This window comes from Leucoraja erinacea, chromosome 14, assembly GCF_028641065.1.
Source record: "Leucoraja erinacea ecotype New England chromosome 14, Leri_hhj_1, whole genome shotgun sequence".
NCBI classification, from domain to species: Eukaryota; Metazoa; Chordata; class Chondrichthyes; order Rajiformes; family Rajidae; genus Leucoraja; species Leucoraja erinaceus.
Genome location: NC_073390.1, coordinates 32,737,313 through 32,763,741, shown reverse-complemented (window position 1 = coordinate 32,763,741; position 26,429 = coordinate 32,737,313). Strand labels below are relative to the sequence as shown.

Below are 26,429 nucleotides of genomic sequence, written 5' to 3'. Positions count from 1 at the left end.
CTTTCAGTGACTGGTGTACAAGGACACCCATGTCGTGATGGACTTCCCTTTTTCCTAATCTGACACCACTGAGATAATAATCTGTCTCCTTGTCCTTGCCTCACATTTATCTACACTATACTGCATCTGCCATGCATCTGCCCACTCACTCAATCTGTCAAAGTCACCCTGCAACCTAGCATCCACTTCACAGTTCACACTGCCACCTAACTTTGTGTCATCTGCAAATTTGCTAATTCACTTTTAATTCCATCATCTAAATCATTTATATTGCAAATAGTTGCGGCCCCAGCACCGAGCCTTGCGGCACTCCACTCCCCACTGCCTGCCATTCTGACGGGCACGTTTATTCCTACTCCTTTTTTTTCTGTCTGCCAACTAATTCTCTATCCATGTCAATGCCATGTGCTCTAATTTTGCACACTAATCTCCTATGTGGGAGCTTATCAAAGGCTTTCAGAAAGTCCAAATACATACATCCACTGGCTCTTCTTCATCCATTTTACTTGTCACATCCTCAAAAAATTAGTCAAGCAGGATTTCCCCTTCATAAATCCATGCTGACTTGGACCAATCCTTTTACTGCTATCCAAATGCGCCGTTAGTACTTCTTTAATAATTGACTCCGGCATATTTTTCATCACCGATGTCAGGCTAACTGGTCTATAAAGCCCCTGTCCCACTTAGGAAACCTGAATGGAAACCTCTGGTGACCTTGCGCCCCACCCAAGGTTTCCACGAGTCGCCAGAGGATTTGGTCACTCGCCTGGAAAGCCCTGACTGAAGCGTGAGCTGCATCTACTGACCAAAGATCCTACACGATCTTTGCTACCGACCGCACACACACACACACACACAAAGGAAGGGGGGGGGGGGGGGGGCAGAAGAGGTAAGTAAATATATGCATGCAATCTTGAGGAAATTTAACTACTGAAAGATTCTCCTGTTTATCCACTGTATTTTGGCAAAATGCATCCAAATCCTGGGAAATTGCTGGTTTTGCCTTTCCTTTTGAGTTTCCTGCTGAAATTACAGTAGACCACCTCAAAGAAAAATAAAAATTGTGATGTTCTGTTCACTGTGACAAGATTCAAGAACATCAAATCTTTTCATTCGGTAAGCTGGTCTTCCTAAGGTGGTGGATGAGACTAAGAAAAAGGAAAGGACAATGGAACTACAGATTGAGATGCACACCAAGATAGACCAAACCCTCACTTTGATACGTTGCCAACAACAATTGTCTTTTTGACGTAAAGCCGGGAAGGGTCTTCACTAGTTGTGAGGTAAGCACACCGCTGTTCTATCTCCTGAGGGGTTGGAATGCCAGGGGTAACCTAGGGAAGAAAAAGAAAACAGTGGGATGGGCATTTTGATCAATACAATATTATCCTCCAGCTTTCAAGTGCTTGTCATCATTTTCATCTCTTCTCCTTCAACCTGCCTTCTCCATTGCCAGTGTGAGGCCACACCTAAACTAGAGGAACAGCACCTCATATTCTGCATGGGTGGCTTACAATTCAACGGTATGAACACTGAATTTTCCAATTTTAGGTAACTACCTACAAGCAGGCCCCTCCTTTTATTCTCTTACCCCTTCTCTTCCCGGTACCCTAACACACCCATTTCTTCCTTCCCCTTCGACCTATGTTCCCTCCTCAGGCTTCCCATATTCGCACTTCTTCTATCCTTATTTCACACCTTTTGTGTTTTCAGCTCGGGCTTTTGTCCAACCATCTGGCTTTCAAAACCCACCTGGCCCCTCAATCTTCCAGCTTTTTCCCAGCACCACAATCAGTCTGAAGATGGGTCCCAATCCAAAACGTCATCGCATCCATTCTCTAGAGATGCTACCCGACCCGCTGAGTTACTCCAGCACTTCTTAAGAATAACTCAAGAGATTTCTTACCCACATTGGAACTGAAAGCTGGATCATCTCCCCAATGTTTTAGCCACTTTTGTGCTTTATTCATGCAGTCTATCCTGAACTTCACCACTTCAGTGTTGGGACATTGAGTATGAACCATTATATTCACTTTATACGTTGACATTGACCAGTGTGGGTTGACATTATTTCAACTATGGTGGGGTGTGGCAGCAGAGTGTTCCACATTACCCTGCACTACATATACTCATGTATTAATTTGAGAAATGTCACTGTTCTATATTCCCTTGCAATGGAGGGGAGATGCTCCCTGCACACTTTCAGCTTATTATTTTTGGCCCATTATTTGGGAAATTGATATAAATGCACTATTTTTTCAAATGGATTTAGACTTATTTTTGTTTTGTGGTCCATGTGAGCTCTTCAAGATACTGATGATCCCAAATGATCACTCAAGTTACCATTTTTTTGTGTGCGTATCTGAGGGCAGACCAAATGACTGCAGTCATATGCCAGCACTCACACATTATGAGTGGGGATTTCTGTTTCGTGGTGTGATCAAGACTATCTGGGCACTCAGCACCTCCCGTAACAACACTGCTTTCTTAGATTGCGAAATGATGCATTAGTGCCACACAGGTACTATCTCTGTACTGTGAGGGTTTCGCTCTTGTCATCATACCTGCCCACGGTTCCTCCCTGTTCTTTTTTCAGACCCATCAGGATTGATATCCTCATTCACTGCAGAGTGCGGTTCCTGCTCATTCTCCTTGTCAAGAAAGGAGTCAGCTTGGTGAGTGACCGAATCCGTTTCTGACTGGTTGGTGGATGACGTTTCTGAGCGTTGGTTGGCTGGAGAGGATGACCTTGAAGGAGATTCTAAAAATTTCTTGATGACGGGGTGGTTGAAAACAGTGGAATCGTATGGCCTTGGACCCTAAAAATGATTAAAATAAAACAAACAGTACACTCTGGTTATAGTATATCATGAAGAGAGTAAAGCACTAAATCCTGCAGCTACCTCTCCGTGACAGCAGGACTAGATTGTCCCAAAAGGTCACAACCAAATAACACCACATCACCAAATCACATGCTCTAAAAAAAAAGAGCTAGTGCAAAAAGATCAAAATGCATAACCTAAAGCATTTAAGAAGGAACTGCAGATGCTGGAAAATCGAAGGTACACAAAAATGCTGGAGAAACTCAGCGGGTGCAGCAGCATCTATGGAGCGAAGGAAATAGGCAACATTTTGGGCCGAAACCCTTCTTCAGACAATTTAAAGCAATTGTACATTTCTTCATAAAGAAATATCAGAAAACCTTTATTGAAAATTCAGCATGAGATTGGTTGGTTAGGCCGAACAACCTTTTTTTTGATGCTGTGCAACTCTATGATCATAATGATGCAAATGTGCCTCAACAGCTGGCATATTGCAAAAGTAAAGTTTTATGTAATGAAATTTAAAGTTGCCCAAAGTGTCAAAGCTTTTACAAGCTTGAATAAGAAGAGAGAAAATGTTAGGTAAATCAGGGCAGTGGTTAGATGATGCCCAGACTGGATTTTAAAATCATCAGGCATCAGCAAAAACCTAAAACTGAAAATGGCAAGGTGCGTCTGAAATGAAGATTTTTTTCTTCAAACATTACTAAGCCAGACTACAAAGCACAATTAATGCCTTGCATAGAATATAAAACAGTACAGCACAAGAACAGGCCCTTGGACTGCTTCTAAAGGAGTTCTCTGCATTTGCTCGTTGTCATTTGCTGAGGTTAGCATTGTCTAACAATTAAAGTAAATCATCATAAATTGAAGAATGCATAGGATACACACCAATTTCCCCTTTCATTTAAAAAAGTGAAAACACATTGCAATGTTGTACCAGTTTGCTGCCCAATCTCTAAAGTTGGGAATATTTAAGGAGTTACATACTAAATTTAGAGATCAACTGAAAGTTAGCTTGGTGCAACAATTAATAAAAAAACATAATAAGGGTTTTCACTTTACAGTTTAAATTGGCTTTGATTCAATCATAATATTGACCATGCCACCAATCTTAAATTAAACTTCACTATATGATTGACTTTGAAAACAAAACTATTTACACTCATAAGAAGATTTTTTTAAACGTTTCTAGAGAACTCCAGGCATGTTGCCAAATTCCACTCTACAGTACAACAGAAGGGGCCAAGAGGAAGAAAAAGCAAAATAAAAGGCACTCAGCAACTCAAAGCCAAGTTTTTAAAATCTAATTAAAATAGAAATTTACAACACAGAAAGTGGCTATCATATTGTGCCTAATGCCAGTTGGAGCGAATTAAAACAATGATTTATTGCAGATTTTCAGATTTCAGATTTAGCAAAGAAGTTAATTTCCCATACCTTTTGTATAAAGAAATACTTACCCCAACCTTCTCTATTCAACCTATCAGAAAGGTGTCATTTCAAAATTGTCATTACATTTTCCTAACCTTCCACAGTCCAGTGGAAATAATCCCAGGACCTATTGCACTTGTACTTACAGCAAATTATAGACTTGAATCCACAGATAGTGTGGTGATGGCAGCATATGGCCACTTGCCTTAATTTGCCAGGGGATAAAAGTATAAGAATAAGGAACCCTGATAAAAAATATTTAGGCCACAGCTGGAATATTGTGCGCAGTTCTTGTGCTAATACTATTAGAGAGATTTGATTACACTGGAAAGAGTGCAGAAGAGATTCACCAGGATGTTGCCTGAGACGGAATGTTTGAGTGATGACTGGACAAGCCGGGCTCATTTTCCTTAGAACTGAAGGGGAACAGAATGGGAGTGCACAAATGCATGAGAAGCATAGATTGGGTAGATTGAAAGAAACTTTTCCCCCCAAGGCAGAAGTGTCTAAAACATGTAGTGAGTACAGATTTAGAGGTGACCTGAAGGGTTTTTTCACCCAGATGGTGACAGTAATTTTTATATATTTCTCTGGCAGTCAATATCATGCAGCTGTTAAGGGAAGTGATTAGCATACGGCAATAGTTATGTTATTAAAATGTGATAAAGCAGAATACCCATTTCCTCCTCCTTACCTCAGTTACCTTGGGCTGCACAGCTGAAGCATAGTAATTGGCCACGATGCAGGCACGAAGTTTATCCATCATCCTTCTGGCCTCATTCAGACGCTTTAGAAACAAGCAGATATTCAATCAACTATATTGTAACAGTTCAACAATTTTCTTGTTGACAAATGAAACAAATCCCAAAAGCTTTCAAGAAACAGAATTTCTGACTTTCTAAAACGGCACCCAAACTTCTTCAAGTTTCCAGTTTCCAGCAGTAGTTCAGCATAAAAAAACAACTTTTACCTGATCTATAATCTCAATCTCGTGTTCTTTGTTCCTCATTTCCACAGCAAACTGTTCCTTGATGATAACTTCAATTTTTTGTAAAGTGGCTTCACGTGCTACATAGGAAGTAGAAGGGATAATTTAGTTGTGCGACAACGACCTGATTACAGAAATTAAGAAGTTGGCATGTGGCACACATAGTTACCAACATGATGGCAGTATTTCATTAAACTTCGATGAGAGTTTCTGAAATTCTACTTTCTACATAAGAAGTCACAGGAATACCTCATTCAATACTAACTACCGATTTTCCTGTTCACAGAACTATTGTCCAAGATATGAAGCTCGTAGAGATCGCACTAACGTCTCATTAGGTTTCAAAAAAGTGATCTATTATAAAAACTATTTGGAATACTGGGCATGCATTATTAATTCTCCACAGAATACACTCAAAAAAGAATGGCCAATGATGTAATGGATTTGATAAATAAATAGCAATAGAGTTCCATGCTGAAAAACATAAAAACTGCATTGACAATCTATATCTATACTATTACTAAAAGTCTCAACTTGACCACTTCCTGTCTACATTGTAAATAGATTTTAGAAAAAGCACTACCCTATATCGCTATGATTTTTCGCCATCTTACTCACCGTCCTCCTCTCCTCCAACCGCCCCAAGGTTTTTTTCCGATCGGTGAAATAATAAAAAAGTTATGAATGTTTAAAAAATCGTGAGATCAGCAGATTTGTCGTCTCGCCTGTCTGTCACCATGATGAAGGTAACGCCCCTTCCGGGGGGGCAGGAGAATAAAGCCCCAGAGGCCGGACGTGAGTCAGTCACCCAGGAAGACCGTGAGTGAGAGTTGTGTCCAGAACTGTGAGTCCACGCCATTAGTGAACTGAACTGTGAGTCTGCACTGTGATGCTTGAACTGAATTGACTGGTTGGTCTGCACTGTGCTGCTTGAACTGAATTGAAGTGTTGGTCTGCACTGTGCTGCTTGAACTGAATTGAAGTGTTGGTCTGCACTGTGCTGCTTTGAAACTGTGCTGCTTGAACTGAATTGAACGGTTGGTCTGCACTGTGCTGCTTAAACTGAATTGAAGGGTTTTTCTGCACTGTGCTGCTTGAACTGAATTGAAGGGTTGGTCTGCACTGTGCTGCTTGAACTGAATTGAAGGGTTGGTCTGCACTGTGCTGTTTCCCCATTGCCAGAGTGAGGCTACCACACAAATTGGAGGAATACCTCATATTCTGCTTGGGTAGATTAGAACCAAATGATACGAACATTGAATTCTCCAATTTTAGGTAACCCTGACCCCACCCGCACCAGACAACCCTACCTGGACTCACACTTATGTTTCCCCTCCCCATCATATCCTTTCCTCTAGCTTCACAATTTACAACTCATCAATCCTTACGTCTCACACCTATTTTAATCTCTGGCCTTTGTTCCAAACATCTGCCTGTCAACCCCTATCAACCTCCCCCTCCTGTATTCACCTATTACCTGCAATGCTTTGTCCTGCCTCCCCTCTCACCTAGTTTTCCTTTCCCCTGTACAACCAGTCTGAAAGGTTCAGACCTGCAAAACCGGTTTATAGTGCATTTTTAATGGGACAATCAAAAGAAGAAGCTCATTTGTAAGTCAAGAATTTAGTTGAAATACATGATAATTTTGTGGGCCTTCCAAGTAACTCTCTCCACACTCCAAGTAATGAGTTCAATTACAATTAGCCTCTGTCGAAATCCAGGTATAATTAGGATTTCCATTCTAGAGCAGTGGAAAGTAGCCAAGTTGGAACTCATTTGTGGAACCTTAATTGCAACAATCTCTTGTTTGCATTGAATGGCAAGTGATAAATCAACCACTAAATAACAATAATGTCCAATATTTTTGCTTCACTTCATCTGATCTTCAAAATAGCTCAGTATGACAAAATACGAATGGTCCCCTTCTGAGGAAATGAAATAAAGTGTTGGCTATCACTCACCTGAATGTTCACTGACTTTACACCGTTTATCCTGATGACAGACTGAGATATCCTCATAGTCCGGATCTTTATCCTCAATTTTTCTTTTCATGCCTGACATCTTCAGAGAAAGCTGAGGAAAGCAATGGATAGCAAATGAAAGCAAAGTGACTCTTTCAGATTATTTAAGTGACGGTATATTGTCAAACATGCGAGTGCTAAAGATTAACCACAGGAGAAATAAAGTCACTCATTGCCTTAAGGAGCAGTACTGGTTTATAGCAAGTTATCGCTTAACAACAAGTAATCCAAGGGGTGGTTTTGGAAGGTCAGCTAAGATCCTCGAAACAGATGATCATGGCAAAATCAGGAGAGAATCTCAATTCGATAAAGTTGTGTTCTCAGATTTATCTTAGATTAGATATACAGCACTCAAACAGCCCCTACCGGTTGCACCAGCGCTGCCCAACAGATGGCAAATCTCCTGGCTCCTCAAACCCATATCCCTGAATTAACGTATTAGTGATAGTGTCTCTGTCATTCCTTGCTTCAGCGGAGAGAGGCTGCCCGCCAACTTTAACGTTAAAAGGCGATCAGCCAACTCTAGTTCATTAAACTGGAAGCAAGCCCGAAAAATTAATTGTTTCCAAATGTGAACGGGGTGTTGAGGGTGGGCAATGGTTCCATCAGGCATGAAGAGCGAATCTGTTCAGCACATCTTTATCCATCCCCGCCCCCTCCACCCTGCGAGTACCGACCCGTTCACTGGTCCCGGGTATATGGCACCTCTCCATTCTCCCTGACCAATTTCTGATATTCTGCTGGTGGAGGTAAACCACAGGACACACAGTAAATCTCCATTGTATGAGGCTGTTTATTTATTATCAATCCTGGAGTGTTTGTAACCTTATAAAATGCGAATGTTTCCCGATATGCTCGATATGAACAGACAGCTCGTTTACAACTGGTTTTGTCTAACCAAAATCCATTATAAAGTGGTCCATAATACTGATGGTAGGCTATATTTCTCTTTCAGTTGGTGCTTTGTGTTTCAAGAAACAGCACCAGCAAATGATCAGATTGGCAAAAATAAGGGCCAGGGATTAAGTTATACGATACTTAAAGATGATGCAGCCGTGGTCAAGACAGTTAACACCCCGTGTGGGGCAAAACAATAGACAATAGACAATAGGTGCAGGACTAGGCCATTCGGCCCTTCGAGCCAGCACCGCCATTCAATGTGATCATGGCTGATCATCCCCAATCAGTACCCCGTTCCTGCCTTCTCCCCATATCCTCCGCTATGTTTAAGAGCCCTATCTAGCTCTCTCATAAAAGCATCCAGAGAACCCGCCTCCACCACCCTCTGAGGCAGCGAATTCCACAGATTCATCACTCTCTGTGAGAAAAAATGTTTCCTCATCTCCGTTCTAAATGGCTTACTCCTTATTCTTAAACTGTGGCCCCTGGTTCTGGACTCCCCCAACATCGGGAACACGTTTCCTGCCTCTAGCGTGTCCAAACCCTTAACAATCTTACATGTTTCAATGAGATCCCCTCTCATCCTTCTAAACTCCAGAGTGTACAAGCCCAGCTGCTCCATTCTCTCAGCATATGACAGTCCCGCCATCCCGGGAATTAACCTTGTAAACCTACGCTGCACTCCCTCAATAGCAAAAATGTCATTCATCAAATTAGGGGACCAAAACTGCACAGGTGTAGTCCAGGTGTAGTCTCACTAGGGCTCTGTACAACTGCAGAAAGACCTCTTTGCTCCTATATTCGATTCCTCTTGTTATAAAGGCCTCTTGTTATAAAGGCCAACATGTCATTTGCTTTCTTCACTGCCTGTTGTACCTACATGCTTACTTTCATAGACTGATGTATAAGGACCCCCCAGATCCCGTTGTACTTCTCCTTTTCCCAACTTGACGCCATTTAGATAGTAATCTGCCTTCCTGTTTTTGCTACCAAAGTGGATTACCTCACATTTATCCGAATTAAACTTCACCTGCCATGCATCTGCCCACACCCCCAACCTGTTCAAGTCATCCTGCATTCCCATAGCATCCTCCTCACAGTTCACACTGCCACCCAGCTTTGTGTCATCTGCAAATTTGCTAATGTTACTTTCAATCCCTTCATCCAAATCATTGATGTATATTGTAAATAGCTGCGGTCCCAGCACCGAGCCTTGCAGTACCCCACTAGTCACTGCCTGCCATTCTGAAAGGGACCCGTTAATCCCTACTCTTTGTTTCCTGTCTGCCAACCACTTCTCCATCCATGACATCTCTACCCCCAATACCATGTGCCCTAATTTTGCCCATTAATCTCCTATGTGGGACCTTATAAAATGCTTTCTGAAAGTCCAGGTACACTACATCCACTGGCTCTCCCTTGTCCATTTTCCTAGTTACATCTGTGGTGATGTGGTGATGGTATTTGAAAGCACGTTTCTGAAATTAGCATGATTGGAGTCACCAGCAATGATGAACAGAACATCAGAGTTTGCTGTTTCAAGAGAATAGATGAACAACCACAATTCTTTAGTTTAGTTTATTTTAGTTTATTGTCACGTGTACCAAGGTAGTCAAAAGCTTTTGTTGCGTGCTAACCAGTCAGCGGAAAAACTACACAAGTACAATCGAGCCATCCACAGTGCACAGATATATAAAGAGAATTATGTTTAGTGCAAGATAAAGTCCAGTAAAGTCCAATTAAAGATAGTCAAAGTGTCTCTAATGAGGTAGATAGTAGCTCAGGCCCATTCTCTAGTTGTTGATAGGATGGTTCAGTTGCCTGATAACAGCTGGGAAAAAAAACATCCCTGAATCTGGAGGCACAAGTTTTCACATTTCAGTACCTCTTGCCTGCTGGGAGAGGAGATAAGAGAGAGTGATCGGGGTGAAACTCGTCCTTGAATATGCTGGTGACCTTGCCGACATAATATGAAGTGTAAATGGAGTCAATGGAAAGGAGGCTGGTTTGTGTGATGGTCTGGGCGGCATCCATAATTGTCTGCAATTTCTTGTGGTCTTGGCTAGAGCTGTTCCCAAACCATGCCGTGATGCATCCCAATTAAATGCTTTCTACGGCGCATCTGTAGAAGTTGATGAGAGATGTTGGGGACATCCAGACCTTCCTAAGCATTCATTCAGTCGGCACAGTGTTAGGGAGGTGAATAGATTACTGACCAGATAGAGAGGTGAATTCTCTTGGTGTGTAAAAGGGATGGCACACTATAAACAGGTATTCAAGGTCAGGGAAGCATAATTGTGCTGAGACTCAATTTAACATAATAAATGGAGAAACCCTGAGATTGAATAGCAGCGTCAGGTGACACGGAATGGGCAATGTGCAGTAAAACAAAGAATAATGGGCCTGTCCCACTTAGGCGATTTTTTAGGCGACTGTCATAGTCATAGTCATAGGAGTCGCCGAAAAACCTAATACATAAAATTTGAAAGTGTCTATATTAGAATCATCATTTTAACAACAACAAAAACCCGGTCAGCACTGGCGACACCTACGTCACCTAGCGACAACCTATGTCAACTTGGTGACAACCTATGTTAACCTGGCGACAACGTACGTTAACCTGGCGACAACCTACGACAGCACCTACATCAGGAGAAGTCAACCTATGCTCATTGGCCTCAAACCCACTGTCGCTAAAAAAATTTCAATATGTTGAAAATCCAGCGGCAACCAGAAAGACGCTACCACCCTTTGGGCGACTGAGATTACTCACAACCATACAGGTGACACCTCGGCGACCATGTGGCGACAGCATAGTCACCTGTAGTTGCCTAAAAAAATCGCCTAAGTGGAACAGGCCCATTAAGCAGCCCCTGATCTTCCTCAGCAAAGGCACCCTTGTTCTGAGCTCTTCATGCTAATCCTTGAAGGATTAAGAGTTCAATCAATGGAGGGTCCACGATCCCATGGTTTTGGTCACACCTGGAGTCAACCCCTCTCCAACTGCCATGGTTCTTGGAGAACAAATTTCTAAAGGGCCTGTCCCACTAAGGCGATTTTTTTAGGCGACCGATGACTGTCAGAGTCGTGGCAGATCAACAAAAAACCGGCGACTCGACCTCCCTACAACAATGCCCACAACCTATCACCTAGTCGACGTCAAGCTACGGCAAGCTACTGACAACCGGCGAACCAATCATCGCGACTTAGGACCTCCACCTACGACAACCTACAAGACCTACGACAACCGAAGTCAACCTACGTCCAACCGCGACAAGTTACGACAAGCTACGACCCTGTCGGTGACAACTGAAGACAAGACTATTCAGTCGCCGGTGCCTGTCGCCTTGTCGTAACTTGGCGGACGTAGTTTGTCGTAGGTGTGGCTGTAGGTGAACATCCTAATGGGTCGCTGGTTGTAGGTAGCTTGCCGTAGCTTGACGTCGACTATAACCATAACCATATAACAATTACAGCACGGAAACTGGCCATCTCGACCCTTCTAGTCCGTGCCGAACACATATTCTCCCCTAGTCCCATATACCTGTGCTCAGACCATAACCCTCCATTCCTTTCCCGTCCATATAACTATCCAATTTATTTTTAAATGATAAAAACGAACCTGCCTCCACCACCTTCACTGGAAGCTCATTCCACACAGCCACCACTCTCTGAGTAAAGAAGTTCCCCCTCATATTACCCCTAAACTTCAATCCCTTAATTCTCAAGTCATGTCCCCTTGTTTGAATCTTCTCTACTCTCAGTGGGAAAAGCTTATCCACGTCAACTCTGTCTATCCCTCTCATCATTTTAAAGACTTCTATCAAGTCCCCCCCTTAACCTTCTGCGCTCCAAAGAATAAAGCCCTAACTTGTTCAACCTTTCTCTGTAACTTAGTTGCTGAAACCCAGGCAACATTCTAGTAAATCTCCTCTGTACTCTATTTTGTTGACATCCTTCCTATAATTAGGCGACCAAAATTGTACACCATACTCCAGAATTGGCCACACCAATGCCTTGTACAATTTTAACATTACATCCCAACTTCTATACTCAATGCTCTGATTTATAAAGGCCAGCACACCAAACACTTTCTTTACCACCCTATCTACATGAGATTCTACTTTCAGGGAACTGTGCACAGTTATTCCCAGATCCCTCTGTTCACCTGCATTCTTCAATTCCCTACCATTTACCATGTACGTCCTATTTTGATTTGTCCTGTCAAGATGTAGCACCTCACACTTATCAGCATTAAACTCCATCTGGGGTTTACCTCCATACTAGGAGGTAGGTTGTTGTAGATATTGTCGTTAGGAGGTCCAGTCGCCAGTTTTTTGACAACCTGCTACGACTGTGACAGTCGCCAGTAGTCGCTGAAATATGTGCCTAAGTTGGACAGGCCCTTAAGTCAGCAATGTGGTATCCTTGAACAGTGCATTCGTCTCTGAGCACAGGGTGTTCCAAGGGTTTAAACCTGCAACGTGTGTACACGTGTATGCATGTGTTCACATGTTTGTTCTGCTGGTCAACGCACTACCAAGATAAGTTGCACAACATAGTACCACAATTAGGTGCTGAAAGTGCTGGACCCAAGACTATTTGCTCTGTATATTCACTTTACTAATAATGCATGTATAAGATCGTGCATAAAATTTGAATTTGCAATGCAAAGGAGGCAGCAATAAGCAGTCCAAGGGCATTTGAAGAGGCTTCATTGTATTAATATTTTGTGATTATTCATTATGACTAGTAGCTCCAATTATCCATTGTGCAATGTTTAAACTTCTTTGGACATCTATAATATCAGACATGTTGGCACCAAGTTATGTTCAGCTGTCTATAAAAAGATAAACATCTCAATTACCTATGCATGGCACAAGACACGCACAAACTCCCTTTCATTTTCTAATCAGCCAGAAATTGGGAAACTATAGTCCGATTCTAGACAGTAAAAGAACAAATAAGTCACAAGAGGGATCCTTCACCTTCATGCAGATCAGAAATTCTTAGCAGGAAGCATATAACACTACCTGCTGTTTTTATATCATTGGCGAGTTCATAAAAAGGAGTCAAGGTTCACAGTTCCAATAGTAATCTTTGGGCATTGTCAAAGTCACCAGAGAAACCAACATACACCGGTCATCTTTCCAAAGACCCCAAAAGAACCCAGACAAATGCAGATCATGTTCATAGAGTCAGATTAGTTGGGTATTAATTGCTCAGGTTATGTTCATTAACGCATAGATTGCGGTGCTGGCTTGAAGGGCCAAATGGCCTCCTCCTGCACCTATTTTCTATGTTTTCTATGCTCAGCTCATGGAGATCCACGCATGTGTCCATATTCACGATTTTAATGCACTAATAGATATTAATGTCAGTTTTCTGAGTGAAGTTTCTCACTCAATTAATACTAATAAAAAAACAAATTGCACTTGCAATAATTAAATCATCAGTATTTCACATATTTGCCAAATCTATGCTTCAATAGGAAAAGATTAATAACGTCAGAATATACCAATGCATATCTAAAATATCAATTAATATTTACTGGATGGGATCTGAAATATTCATGCTAATATGCACGTACGCAGGACATCCCTCGCTACCAACGCCCTTCCTTCTTCTGCACCTTTAAATATCCTTTTCCACCAAACAAATAGTGTTCCCTCTGCCGCCACCTCCTACTCACTCGTTAATCCCAACATCCCGAATGGCCCCATTCCTTCTCGCACCCAAAACAGTTACCCTTTCCATTAAATCCATTTACTCCTCCTCCTCCTTCCCTACCAAGTCCTTTCTCTTGCCTTCTCACAACCTTTACATTCCACACTGCACTTCCCTGCCCCTTTAGACTCAATCTCCATCCTCATTAACCTACTTTCCTCTCTCCCATACAGCTTTTCCCTCCTCACGAACCGCCTTCCCTCACCCACTCCTAATTCTCCTCCACTCCCTACCAACATCCATTGCTATGCAAACCTCCTCACAATTTCTCGTTCTTTCCTCTCCTGAACCATGAGCACCGATCTCTTATTAGTAATCTCCTAACCCAATGGAACCAACCATCCTGACTAACCTCCCAGTCCTATCCCACTGCCTTACACTCCTTTTCTAATTTTTTACCCTGTCCTTCCCCATCAAACCTCCCCCTCTTTATTAACTCCCTTCTTCCCCCTCACCCCACTCTCTCCATCCCAAAACTTTTTTTCCTCCCCAAATCACTAATTCCATCCTCTCCCCCTCCCCCATCATAACCCCTCCTTCCCCACCAATTGCAGAGCCTCACTCAATTAAGATGTTCCTACACGCACTCCCCAAGACCATTCCCTTATAAGCCATCTCACACTCCCACCAACTTGCAATTGTTTCCATTTTTCAGACAACCTCACTCACTGTTCCCTTAAACCCTCTATTCTCCCTCCATACTAATCCATTTTAATCGCCCTAATTTTCATACACCCTTTGTCCAGAGCCTAACATTAACCAACTTCCTAACCATGCCCCTCGCTACCTCTCCCTTGAATCACCAACTCTCTTCCTTTCCATTGATTCCCTCCCACCTTTCACCTCAATTATAACCAAAGATTATAGTCTATAATCTTTATATATTTCTCTCCTCTATAATCTTTGATTATAACTGAACACAATGCTCCTATATTAGCATTTTTCAATCACCCTTCTCACCCCTATTCTGTCTCCATCACTCACTCTCCTTTTATCAACTCTCCAGCACCCACCCAATTCTCCAATTGACCCAATGTCTCATCAGACACCATCTGAACCACTTGAACAACCATCCACTCTCCCCCCCCCCCCCCACATCCACTACATCAACCCCCAGCCACTCAACTACTTCCCACTCCCACAACCCTCTCCTCCTCCCCACTTAATTTCCCTTATCTTCCCCTCAACCCTTCTCTGCCATCCCCTTTCTCCCTCCTCCCCCTTAGCCTGTTACCACTCTACCCCTCTCCCTCCTCCTCATCCAGCTGTCTCTCATCCCTGCAACCTTCTCTCCCCTCCACCCTCTTTCCAACCCTCTCCCCCTCACTCCCCCCCCCCCCCCCCCACCCTTTCTCCCCCATCCATCCTCTTTCTCAGCATCCTCCTCTTTCTTTCTCCCCCTCCTCTTTCCCTCCCCCACCTCTCGTCTCCCCTTCCTCTTTCTCCCCATTCTCTCCCCCTCCTCTCCCCTCCTCTCCCCCATCTCTCCCCCCTCTCTCCCCCCCCTCCCCACCCCCTGTCTCCCCCCACGTTTCTCCCCCCTACCCTTCGCTGCTGCCACCCTTCCCCCACACCAGCTCCACGTTGGCCTCCACCGACGAGCCGGCACTCACTCACCAGCTTGTGCTCCTCTCCCAAAAATCTCGCAACGCCCGTGAACCCGCCGGCTACTCGAGTCCGCCGTAAGCCCGAGGCCTGCGGTAGGACGGCAGCAGGGGTTGGGGATTGGCGTAGAGCTGCCCGGCCTCTTGAGCCTCCCTGTAGCCGCCTGGCCCTGGAGCGGCGGAGAGCCGGGGGAGGGAGCGGCGAGGACCGGGGGAAGAAGCGGCGAGGGCCGGGGGAGGGAGCGGCGAGGGCCGGGGGAGGGAGCGCCGGAGGGCGGCCACACAAAGCTCCGCTCGGCCTTGAGCTGCCTGCGAGGATGGGCGGCGCTGCTCTCAGGGACAGATCACTCCGTCCCTCTCTAGTTCTCCCCCCGCTTCAGCTCATCTCAAAACTTTCCTGCCGCTGCTCCGCTCACCGTGGTCCCTGACACTTAGGAAAAATGTCACTCCTCTTTCCAAAACACCAGCTCCATCACGGGGTGGTTGCACTGCTCCAATTCTGGGCTCTTCAGCATCGCCAGATTTAATCCCCCACCACTGGTAGCAACAGCCTCTGTCTGCCAAGGGGCTAAATTCTGGAATTCTTCCCCAAAACCTCTCCATTCATCATTTACTCCCTTTAAGTAGTGCCTAAAAATTGTAATCGATAAAAATGACAGGGAAACTGACTTCACACCGACCATCAAGTGCTCACGTTTACACTAATCTGAATTTAATCCAATCTATTCTCATCATCTTCCCCCAGATTCTACAACCCATACACAAACGCCAATTTACAGTGGTAATTGCCCCCACACCTTTATGGCATTTGGGTGGAAACCAGAGCACCCGGAAAAAAACCCACACGGTCGCAGAGATAATGTGCAAATTCCATGTTGGCAGTACCAGTGGTCAGGGTTGAACTTGTGTGGAGGGCGCAAGGAACTACAGATGCCGGTTTACAAAATAAAGGCACAAAATGCTGGAGTAACTCAGCGGGTCTGGCAGCATCTGGCAGCATCTCTGGAGAACATGGATAGGTGACGTTTTGGGTCGGGACCCTTCTTTAGACATTGTAGAGGGAGAAAGCTAGAAGGGAGGGGTGCGGGCAGGACAAAAACTGGCACGTGATAGGTGGATATAGGTCTGGGAGTTTTGAATTGGCAGATGGTTGGACAAAAGTTGTGAGATAAGGAGGTATGGATAGAAGAAGCCTGAAACATGAAGCCAAAGGAAGGAACGCGACTGTCAGTTACCTAAAAGTGAAGTATTCAATGTTCATACCATTGGTTGTAAGCTACCAATTAGAAAATGAGATGCTATTCTTCCATTTTGGTATTTAGGATGCTCGCCCTATGAAGGGCACCTCTGATGGGCACGTTGACTATTTGTGGTTATCTTTCATCAAATATTCATCTGATTCACAGCTTTAAATCTTAAATATTAAGAGACATCAGGCATTGATCTTGTAAGGTGGAACAAGCATCGGATGCAAATAACACTATTCTTGTTTCTACAGATATAGGTGGAGAGACTGGGGTAATTGTGAAAGAGAGGCCCCAAAAAAAGGACTAAAGCTGGGATCCAATAATAAAGAACTAATTCTACTGGGGAATAGGAATGACAAAGATAAAAAAGTTTGGAATGAAGATGAAGAAAGAGTAATAGGAATTGAAATAAGTAGAGAGCAAGGAAAGAAATGGGAAGAGATAGAAGCTAGAGGAAGAATGCCAACATGGCAAGATATATCGATGAACATTAAAGGCTAGGGTGATAATAAAACATTGATGATAGTAGGATATGGAAACATTTGAGAGGAAAGGAAAGAGCGAGAGATGAAAGAAAGAGTAGGAAGAATGAGTACAGTGGTGGCACAGCAGTCACATTTCCAGAGTAGAAATCCCACCACAGCAACTGTGAGATTTAAATTATTTTTTCCTTTTCCTCCAAAGATGCTGCCTGTCCCGCTGAGTTACTGCAGCATCCGCTGAGTTACTGTCCCGCTGAGTTACTGCAGTGTGTATCCCTATTGATGACTGGTGCTTTCGCCAGCACTGAGGGGGTTAACCGACAGCCACTGGATAAGGCGAGAGGTGCAGCTGAGGGACATCTCCGGCCACCCCCTGACAGGGATGGGACACTCGGGAGGGGACGGCGATGGTCCAGTAACAATTCTTTTTTTAATTTTTATTTTTTTAATTTTATTTTTATTAGAAGTACGGTAAGTTACAATAATACACAACACATATGTCTTAATACATTTTTTGTACCGCTTCATATTTTGAGCTTTAAGAAAAAAAGATAAAGTAAAGAAAGTGCGCAAGAGTCGTGAAGGTGCAGGAGAATGTTGAGAAAAGAAAGCCCCTTAGAAAAGAAGTTAGAGAAGGAAGTAAAGAAAAAGTAGACCCTAGAAAAGAAGGAAAAAGAAAGGAGAAACAATCGCTCTATTATAACATTAAACTCCGCAGAAAGGGGACTACCAACCAAGTCTGTTTTTGTTGTTTTGCCCCCCGTTGCCAGATCCTGGTACCTTTTATTTATTTATTTTTTTTAAATTACTATTGCACCTTATGCTTGTAATAGTTCCAAAAACGTAGACCACGTCTTTTGGAAGTGGTCTGGTTTGCCTGCTAAGAGGAATCTCATCTCTTCCAGATGTAGTGTTTCAAACATATTTGATATCCACATTTTTATTGTTGGTGTAGGCGCGTTTTTCCAGAATTTAAGTATGAGCTTTTTTCCCCATTATTAGCCCGTAATTGAGTAGATTCTTCTGAAATACGTTTAGTTCAGGGTTAGCTTCCGATATTCCAAAAATGATCCATTCTGGTTTTGGTACCAGTTTTATTTTAATTAATTTTGTAAAGATGTCAAATATTTCATTCCAAAATTTTTGGATTTTTGTACAAAAAACTAAAGAATGCGCTATGGTAGCTTCTTGACACATACATTTATCACAGATGGGTGAGACATTACGGAAGAGTTTATTTATTTTAGTTTTTGAATAATATAGTCTATGTAATGTTTTGAATTGGATGAGAGTATGTCGTACGTTGATCGAACATTTATGCACCTGTAGTAAGTGATTATCCCAGCTCTCTTTTGAAATTTTTATAGCTTATTCTTGTTCCCAGTCTCTTCTAATTCCCTCAGTTGTGGGTATTTCTATGTTTAAGATGATGTTATATAAATACGATATTAGATTCGCTGATTCCACCTTTGTCTTCATTGCTTCATCCAGTAAGTCTGTAGGCATATTATGATAGTCTTTTGTGTGTTTTTTCAGATAATCACGAATTTGAAGATATTTAAAATAATGATTATTTTTCAAATTATATTTCAGTTGTAGTTGTTGAAATGATAGTAATTTTCCCAATTCATACAGATCTCCGAGCGTTTTGATTCCCATTCTTTCCCATTGTATAAATGATTTGTCTATAATTGATGGTTTAAACAATGGATTATTAACTGTTGGTATTAAAAGAGATAGGTTTCTTAATTTTTAATTCTGTTTTATTTGTTTCCATGTTCTAATTGTGCTATGTATAATTGGATTTTTATTATAATTTTTGTTATTCAGATATTGGTGAGAGGAGAGTCGCTCCTATATTACACGGAGAGCAGTCCTCTCTTTCCACTACAATCCAGTCCACCTGCTGGGCAGAATTGTCCAGCAGGTGAATCATTTTTAATATTTACTGCCCAATTATAATACATAAAGTTAGTGAGCGCTAGACCACCCAACTCTTTTAGTTTATTAAGGTGTGCTCTTTGTATTCTATGGGATTTGTAATCCCATATAAAATTTGTAATGTCTGAGTCCAATTTTTTGAAAAACGTTTTTGGGAGATATATAGGTATTGATTGAAATAGGTATAGGATTTGTGGTAAAAAGATCATTTTTATAGCGTTTATTCTGCCTATTAGGGACATCGGAAGTGTTTTCCAGAATTTAATCAGATTATTTAGTTTCTTAAGTAAGGGATTATAATTGGCTTTAAACATATCATGGTAGTTTCTAGTAATTTCAATTCCCAAATATTTGAATTTTTCTGTGGCTATTTTAAAGGGGAATTTCAGATTCAGATTCAATGGTTAATTGTCATTGTCAGTGTACAGTACAGAGACATCGAAATTGGCAATCACCGAGGTACAGTGTTGAGTAGAGTGCCAGCCGCCGGAAAGAAGCTGTTCCTCGACCTGCTGGTTCGGCAACGGAGAGACTTGTAGCGCCTCCCGGATGGTAGGAGGGTAAACAGTCCATGGTTGGGGTGAGAGCAGTCCTTGGCCGTCCCTGAATTTCCGGAGGTGTGTTGAGTCTTTTGGTTTTATCGACATAATTTCACTTTTGTTCCAGTTTATTCTATATCCTGAGAAGGATCCAAAGTCCTCAATTAAATTTAATATGTTTGGTATACTAATTTGTGGTTTTGTGATGTACAATAGTACATCATCGGCGTATAAAGATATCATGTTATTTGAGTTTTTTGTATTATAACCATAAATATCCGCTCACAATTATCAATTTGAATTTATTAACGCCGTAACATATTTTTGTTTCAAATGCCAATAGTTTTCACTTTGATACAATTCACAAATTTTAAAATTGTTCGCTGCAGCCCAGGTTCAAACTGATTATCCAAGCATTTGTTGAATTTTGCCCTGCTGAGTAGTATCTCTTTACTACTTTACTACACCTTCAAATCAGTGCTGCTATTATCCACAAAATTCCACATTCTCTTGAAGATATAGACTCTGCTGCCCTGGTGACCAGTGCAGAAACTCCTTTTTAACTTAAATCCATTTGATTACTCTGTTTATTTTAGCTCAATTGATGGAAAATGCTTCCTTATTTAGATTCTCTATCATCAGAAAATTGCACCAGCTGTTTACCTCTGCCTGCAAATATTTAATCACTTTCTCAGTCTCCATGTATTAATTCCCGATCCTCTGCTCACTCTGTGATAAATCTAAACACTCCTGGTTCTATTGGTACTTGCTGATCCCTTCTTTGGTCTTTAATTGTTGAGGTGTGAACCATCCACAAAACACAGTACAGAAAGGTGCAATGACTTCTTCAACATCATCTTCTAAACTCACAACTTCACCTGCAATGCCCCTAATTCTGGAATTTCCTCCATAAATCTCTCTGCGTCGCTACCTTTCCTTCTTTAAGATGCCTATTAAAACCTATCTGTTGGACCAAGTGTTTGGCTATCTGTCCGACTATCTCTTTGCCAACTTGGTGTCAAATTTGACGAACATCCTTGGTATGTTTTGCTATGTTTAGGCCCTATGTTACTCTTGTTTTTTGTAAAGCTTTTCCACTGTATTAGGGAACGCTCACCAATATATGTAACCAAGGTCTTGCACAGACTGGGCGATGCATTAGAAGTGTTTTGGTGTCAAGTTAGTCCACTAACTGGTTCTGTTGATTCAGTACAGAGAACAGGGTTTCTGTCACTACTGTACTTCAACTCACAACAATGGATGAACCTTATTTCAAACTTCCCTGACAATTTATAAACATCACTCAGGACCAAAACTAAAATAAACTTGTTACCAGAGAGCATGAGTAATACCAAATATTATTGCACCACCTACAAAGGCCAGAGTGACTCATCTGTGTTTACCAGAAAGTAGACAGGAAGGAAATTCAGGTTCAACAGGATTAATGGTTCCTATTTGCCAGGTATCCACATTGTGTGAAGAAGAGTCTCGACCAAAATGTCACCCATTCCTTCGCTCCAGAGATGCTGCCTGTCCCACTGAGTTACTCTAGCATTTTGTGTCTATCTTCAGTTTAAACCAGCATCTGCAGTTCCTTCCTATTCTTATTCACATAGTTTAGTTTAGAGATACAGCATGGAAACAGATCCTTCGACCCAACAAGGCCATGCCAACCATTGATCACTCATTCACAATCGTTATATGTTATCCCACTAAGTCATCCACTCCCTACACATTAGGGGCTATTTACAGAGGCCAATCAACCTACATACGCACGTATCTTTGGGACGAAACTGGATCACCTGGAGGAAACTCGCACGTTCACAGGGAGGACGTGCAAACTCCACACAGAGCACCCAAGATCATGATCAAACTGGAATCTGGGAGTTTAAGACTCGTATTGAAATAATTGATTACAATTGACGATTAATTGACTACAAATTTAGTGCATTGTATTCACTGCTTATGATGAGGTATTTTCAACACTTGGTGACTACTGTTGATGACACCTCCATTCAGTCTGGAATGATGCTTTTGAGTTTTCTATTGCCTGTCACTATTCTTCCATCCCAATCTCACTTTGATTTCTCCATCTCTGGTTTCTTAAACTGATCCAACAAAGCTCAACATAAGTTTGAGAAAGCTGTAATGCACCAGATAATGTGCCTTACAGTCTTGGTGCATTACAGTCTTCAACACTCAACACTGAATTCAATAACTTCTAATCATCAGCCATTCCAGTTTTGCATCTCATATTTCCAGCATTCATTTTTTTGCTGGTAATTCCAAATTTTATTCAAGAAGAGAGGAATAAAAGGGCAAACATTGTGTCTCCTGTGCTCTCTTGGAAAGATGGCTTGGTTGGCGAATGGCTTTTGGCAGTGGAGGAAAATGGACCTAAGCATCATGGAGGTAGGAAAAGGGAATAAGTGTTTGAAAGAGACATTACACCGGAGGTGTCAGAAATTATGGTAGATAATCACATACACGTGGATTGAAAGGTGAGGACAAGGGGAAATAAAGGTTGTTGGGCAAAACGTTGGGAATTAGAAAGGTGTGGTTGAGCTTATAGTGCAGAAGAAAATGGTGCAGAAGAATAAAGCTATTTGAGAGTAAAAGGAAGCACTGATGTGGAAGATGATGTCCGAACATATGGAATGGAGACAAATGAACAGGGAAAATGGAATGGAGTTTTTAACAGAAAGCAGGGTGGAGTGAAATATGGTCAAGGATTTCCATGGGAAACTATTGGTTGGTACTATTCGTTGGTTGCTAACCTATGCCTTGACAAGTAAAACAAGGGAAGAGCAGGAGCTGGATCAGGTAAAAAGAAAAAAAAGTGGAAGCAAAAGTGATGAAATGTTTCTGTTCTAGCAAGAGCAAAAAGTAGTACCGATACAATTATCAACAAGGCTACAGGAGATGTGATGGTGTCAACACTCCATACTCCCATTTCATTAACCCTCATCCATACTGCCATAGATTTACAAACAGGACTATCCAGATGGTTTCAGCTATTTATCTTGCCTCAATTGATAAAAAACACATGATCAAGACTACCTGCTGAGGGACACACGGGTGCTGGGTGTAGATAATACAAAAGCAGTATGGGGTAGGACAACATTCAAAGATTCTCCCACTATTGCACACTGTGATTGGAAATTGCATTAAAACCTCGTTAACTATTTGTTCAAGGGCTGTACATAAATAACTGATGTTATACTATTTTAAATTGGCATAACATGAATTACAATAAAATCTTAACTTAAATGTACTGCATTGTATATGTTGCGGTTGTGAATGAGCCACGTAGAGAACAGATGTAAAGGTCTATTCAGTGTGACAAGCAATCATTCTGGAGTCTGGTGAAAAACTTTCTCCTGAAAATCTCCCCACACAGAACATCACGTGTCTATACTCTTAAAACAAAGATGACAGCTGGAGGTGGAATGCAATTTCAATAGCTACAACTGCATTCTTCATTTCAATATTTTGTCGCAATTGAGTTATACATTTAAAATGGGAGCGCATTGTAAATAACAAGGCACCTCTGAATATTTAGACACATCTGATGGGATGTAGTTTTTCATCTGAATAGCTTCTTAGCACAGAAAACCCAAACACTCAAATATGCCTATGACTATGTTTGATATGCTAAGTAACAAAGCACGTTTGTTCTGGAAACTTTCTTGATGTCTGTCACATTGGTGCAAAATAGCTTAGCTGAAGATATCCGATGTCTGTTTTGATGTAGTCCCAATGCCTGAGGTGTGTGAGGTTTGCACACAAGAATGTCTCATAGTCCTTCAAACTATATCTCTTGAGTGACCTCCTTCTGAGACCTATATTCTGTCCTCTGTAGATAGTACTACAAAGCAGTCGTTTGAATTTCAAAACTAATTACTGCTTATAGTTTATATTTGAACAGGTCTTTTTTGGAAGATCGTTTGTCATTTGTATTAATGTCTACTATACACATAATTCCCGAAGGATATACTATGTCTAACAATCACTAACGGTATGCATTTGAATTGTTTATAATTATAGGTTGAAATTAAAAATAGTGAGCATATGAAACATCATTTTGGCCATGGAGGTAGTGGCGCAAAGGGGCTGTTTATGTGCTGTAGTATTTTATGTTCTAAGATGAAATAACTGGAGATGCCTGGATTTAGGAAACACTCCTGAATAATTGCTTCAGTGTTCTGGAAATTGGGATACAATTACCACCATCCTTTTGTGCAAAATATTACTTTAGTCATTAAGAGTTATTTTCTTTTTGATGCAATTTTTTCAGGACTCCTTTGGGCCACACTTGGTCAAATGCTGCCTTGATGTCAGTGGTAGTGACTCTCACCTCACCTCTAGAATTATTTCACTCACCTGTCTTTGTATCAAGGCTGTGCTGAGGTCTGGAGCTAAATGGTCTTGGTGAAATCTTAACTGGGCATTGATAGGCAGGTTATTCACTGTCAACAACTCCTTGCATGGCTTTGCTGATAATTCACAGGAAAGTGGTTGAACAGTCATTAGCTCTATTGGATTTCCCCTCCTTTGTGTGAACAATCTTCTTCTATATTACTAAAACTGTTCTTGACCGGTTTTGGCGATCTGTGCTGCGATTTCCGAGAGAACGCCGCCACCTACGGCCGTCATTTTTGGCCACCTCACTCAGAGCCCTCCTCCACCGTATGTGTGCCGAGGAATTTTCCCGTTGATGAAATATGACCGAGATATTAATGATTTTACAAAATTCCCCATTCTCTCTGCTGCCCCCGCTGGCAGCAGGGGGAGGGACTATAAAACCAGGAAGTGGTGTGCCTCAATCAGTGTCTGCAAGCTGGAGGAAGGCAGAGGGTCACGTTTCTCTGAGCTGTGAATAACACGGAACACATGTCCACACAACTATGGTCTAGTTATTTATATAATTGGATGCATGTTGTAATTATACTACAGAATAAATGTTGTTTAGTGCCTTGTTTAGAGTCTTCTTTATTTCTTGTGCTCTCAGCTGCTTGATTATCATATACAGGGGATCAAATTGACCAATTCTGTTCTCTTCAGAAGAAAGTTGGGATGGATCATCTATTTGGCACTTTTAAGTGAACACGTTGCAAATATTTCTGCCTTGCTTTTCACACTCATGTTGGGCCCTCCGTCTTTGAGGATGGGGATGTTCTTGGAGCCTTCTCCCTTTGATGTTCATTTGCCCACCGCCATTCATGATTGGATATGGTAGGAATTCAGAGTTTAGATTTGATCCCTTGGCAACAGCTTATTGTGAATTGTTTTGCTATTTAGCGCACAAGCCTTCCCGTATCTTACCTTCATTGGCATGGTACCTCATTTTCAGGTATTCCCAATGTTGTCCCTGGCATGCACCACATTTTGAACCAGGATTGATCGCCTGACTGGATATTAACAGGAGATTGTGATATTATGAGATCTTTTGAACTGTCCAATGGTTATCCACCCACTCCTGCAAAGGGTAGATTGGTGAGGATAAAGTCGACTGGATTTAGGAAACACTCCTGAAGAATTGTTTCAGTGTTGTTTGGGGATTATTTTAGGATTATTTGAGCCATTAAAAGTGAACCATCCATGTTGGTTATCTCATTACCTGTTGCAATTGGCCAGATCAAATAATAGTGACATTACCAGACCAGTCTGATGAAGATGGGTGGCACAGTGGCGCAGCGGTAAAGTTACTGCCTTACAGCGCTAGAGATGCGGATTCAATCCCGACCATGGGTGCTGACTGTATTAAGTTTGTATGTCTCCATGTGACCATTTGGGATTTCTCTGGGTGCTCTGGTTTCCTCTGACATTCCAAAGAAGAGCAGGTTTGGAGGTTGATTGACTCCTGAAAATTGTCTCTAGTGTGGCGGATAGAACTAGTGTGCAGGTGATCGTAGGCAGCACAGACTCGGTGGGTCAAAAGCCCTGTTTAAAGAACATTGAAGTCTCCCATCAAGAGCTCTTTTTGACCTCTTGCTACATTCAAGTATATCTTCTAAGTATTGTTCAATGTGAAAGAACACTGGTTTATCAGATGAGTAAAGATGAAAATAGTACTCGGAAGATTTCCTTGGACAAGTTTGACCTGATTTGTGTGACCTCATGGAACCTGGAGTTAATGCTGAGGGCTAACAAGACCATCTTTCCCACTTATTACAGCTGTGCTTCTCCCACTGGTGGGTCAACCATGTTGTGTGTCCCAGGGCAATCTGGGACTGTGATGAAGCAGTATAGCATGTTGTGTGCAATGTATAATTCTGTGAGGATAATTATGACAGGCTGTTGCTTGACTTTCCCAATTTAGACACCACATCCTAAATCATAGTATGGAGGACTTTGTAAAATTAACTAGGCTGGGAGGGACTTTGCCATACCCAAATTTAATATCTAGGTTGAGGCCAAACAGTCTGTTTTATCCTTTGTTTGTGTGAATGTAGCAATTATTGAGTGGTTTGCTGGGAAATTTCAAACGGCATTTCTGAGTAAACCACAATGTTGGGTCTGAAGTTGCATGTTGGCAAAATCAGACAACGACAGCCAACTTTCTCCTTGGAAGGACACTAGTAAACCAGGTCATTTTCTTATCTGATGGTCTTGTGATTATCATTACTGATGTCTAGTTTGCACCTTTAATTCCATATCTGCCATAGTGGAATTTGAACTCGGTTTCTAGATTGTTACTTCAGGCCTCTTTCAAATTAATCGC

The 26,429-nt window shown here is 41.9% G+C and overlaps 1 protein-coding gene across 7 annotated transcripts in view; it reads right to left on the bottom strand.

Annotated features, from left to right (window-relative positions):
- Positions 1-16,288, bottom strand: part of yeats2 (YEATS domain containing 2) — a 118,092-nt gene extending 101,804 nt beyond the window's left edge. For 4 of the 7 annotated variants that reach the window (XM_055646100.1, XM_055646106.1, XM_055646102.1 and 1 more), the window contains exons 1-6: positions 15,913-16,287; positions 7,206-7,317; positions 5,227-5,324; positions 4,951-5,043; positions 2,565-2,819; positions 1,216-1,334 (exon numbers count right to left, since the gene is read on the bottom strand). In XM_055646100.1, the coding sequence (XP_055502075.1) occupies positions 1,216-1,334; positions 2,565-2,819; positions 4,951-5,043; positions 5,227-5,324; positions 7,206-7,305 (665 nt within the window). In that variant the 5' untranslated portion in view covers positions 7,306-7,317; positions 15,913-16,287. Of the gene's footprint in view, positions 1-1,215; positions 1,335-2,564; positions 2,820-4,950; positions 5,044-5,226; positions 5,325-7,205; positions 7,318-15,509; positions 15,819-15,912 lie in introns of those variants that run through there. The other 3 variants (XM_055646103.1, XM_055646107.1, XM_055646101.1) reach the window with 3 other exon arrangements.
- Positions 16,289-26,429: the final 10,141 nt, after the last annotated feature.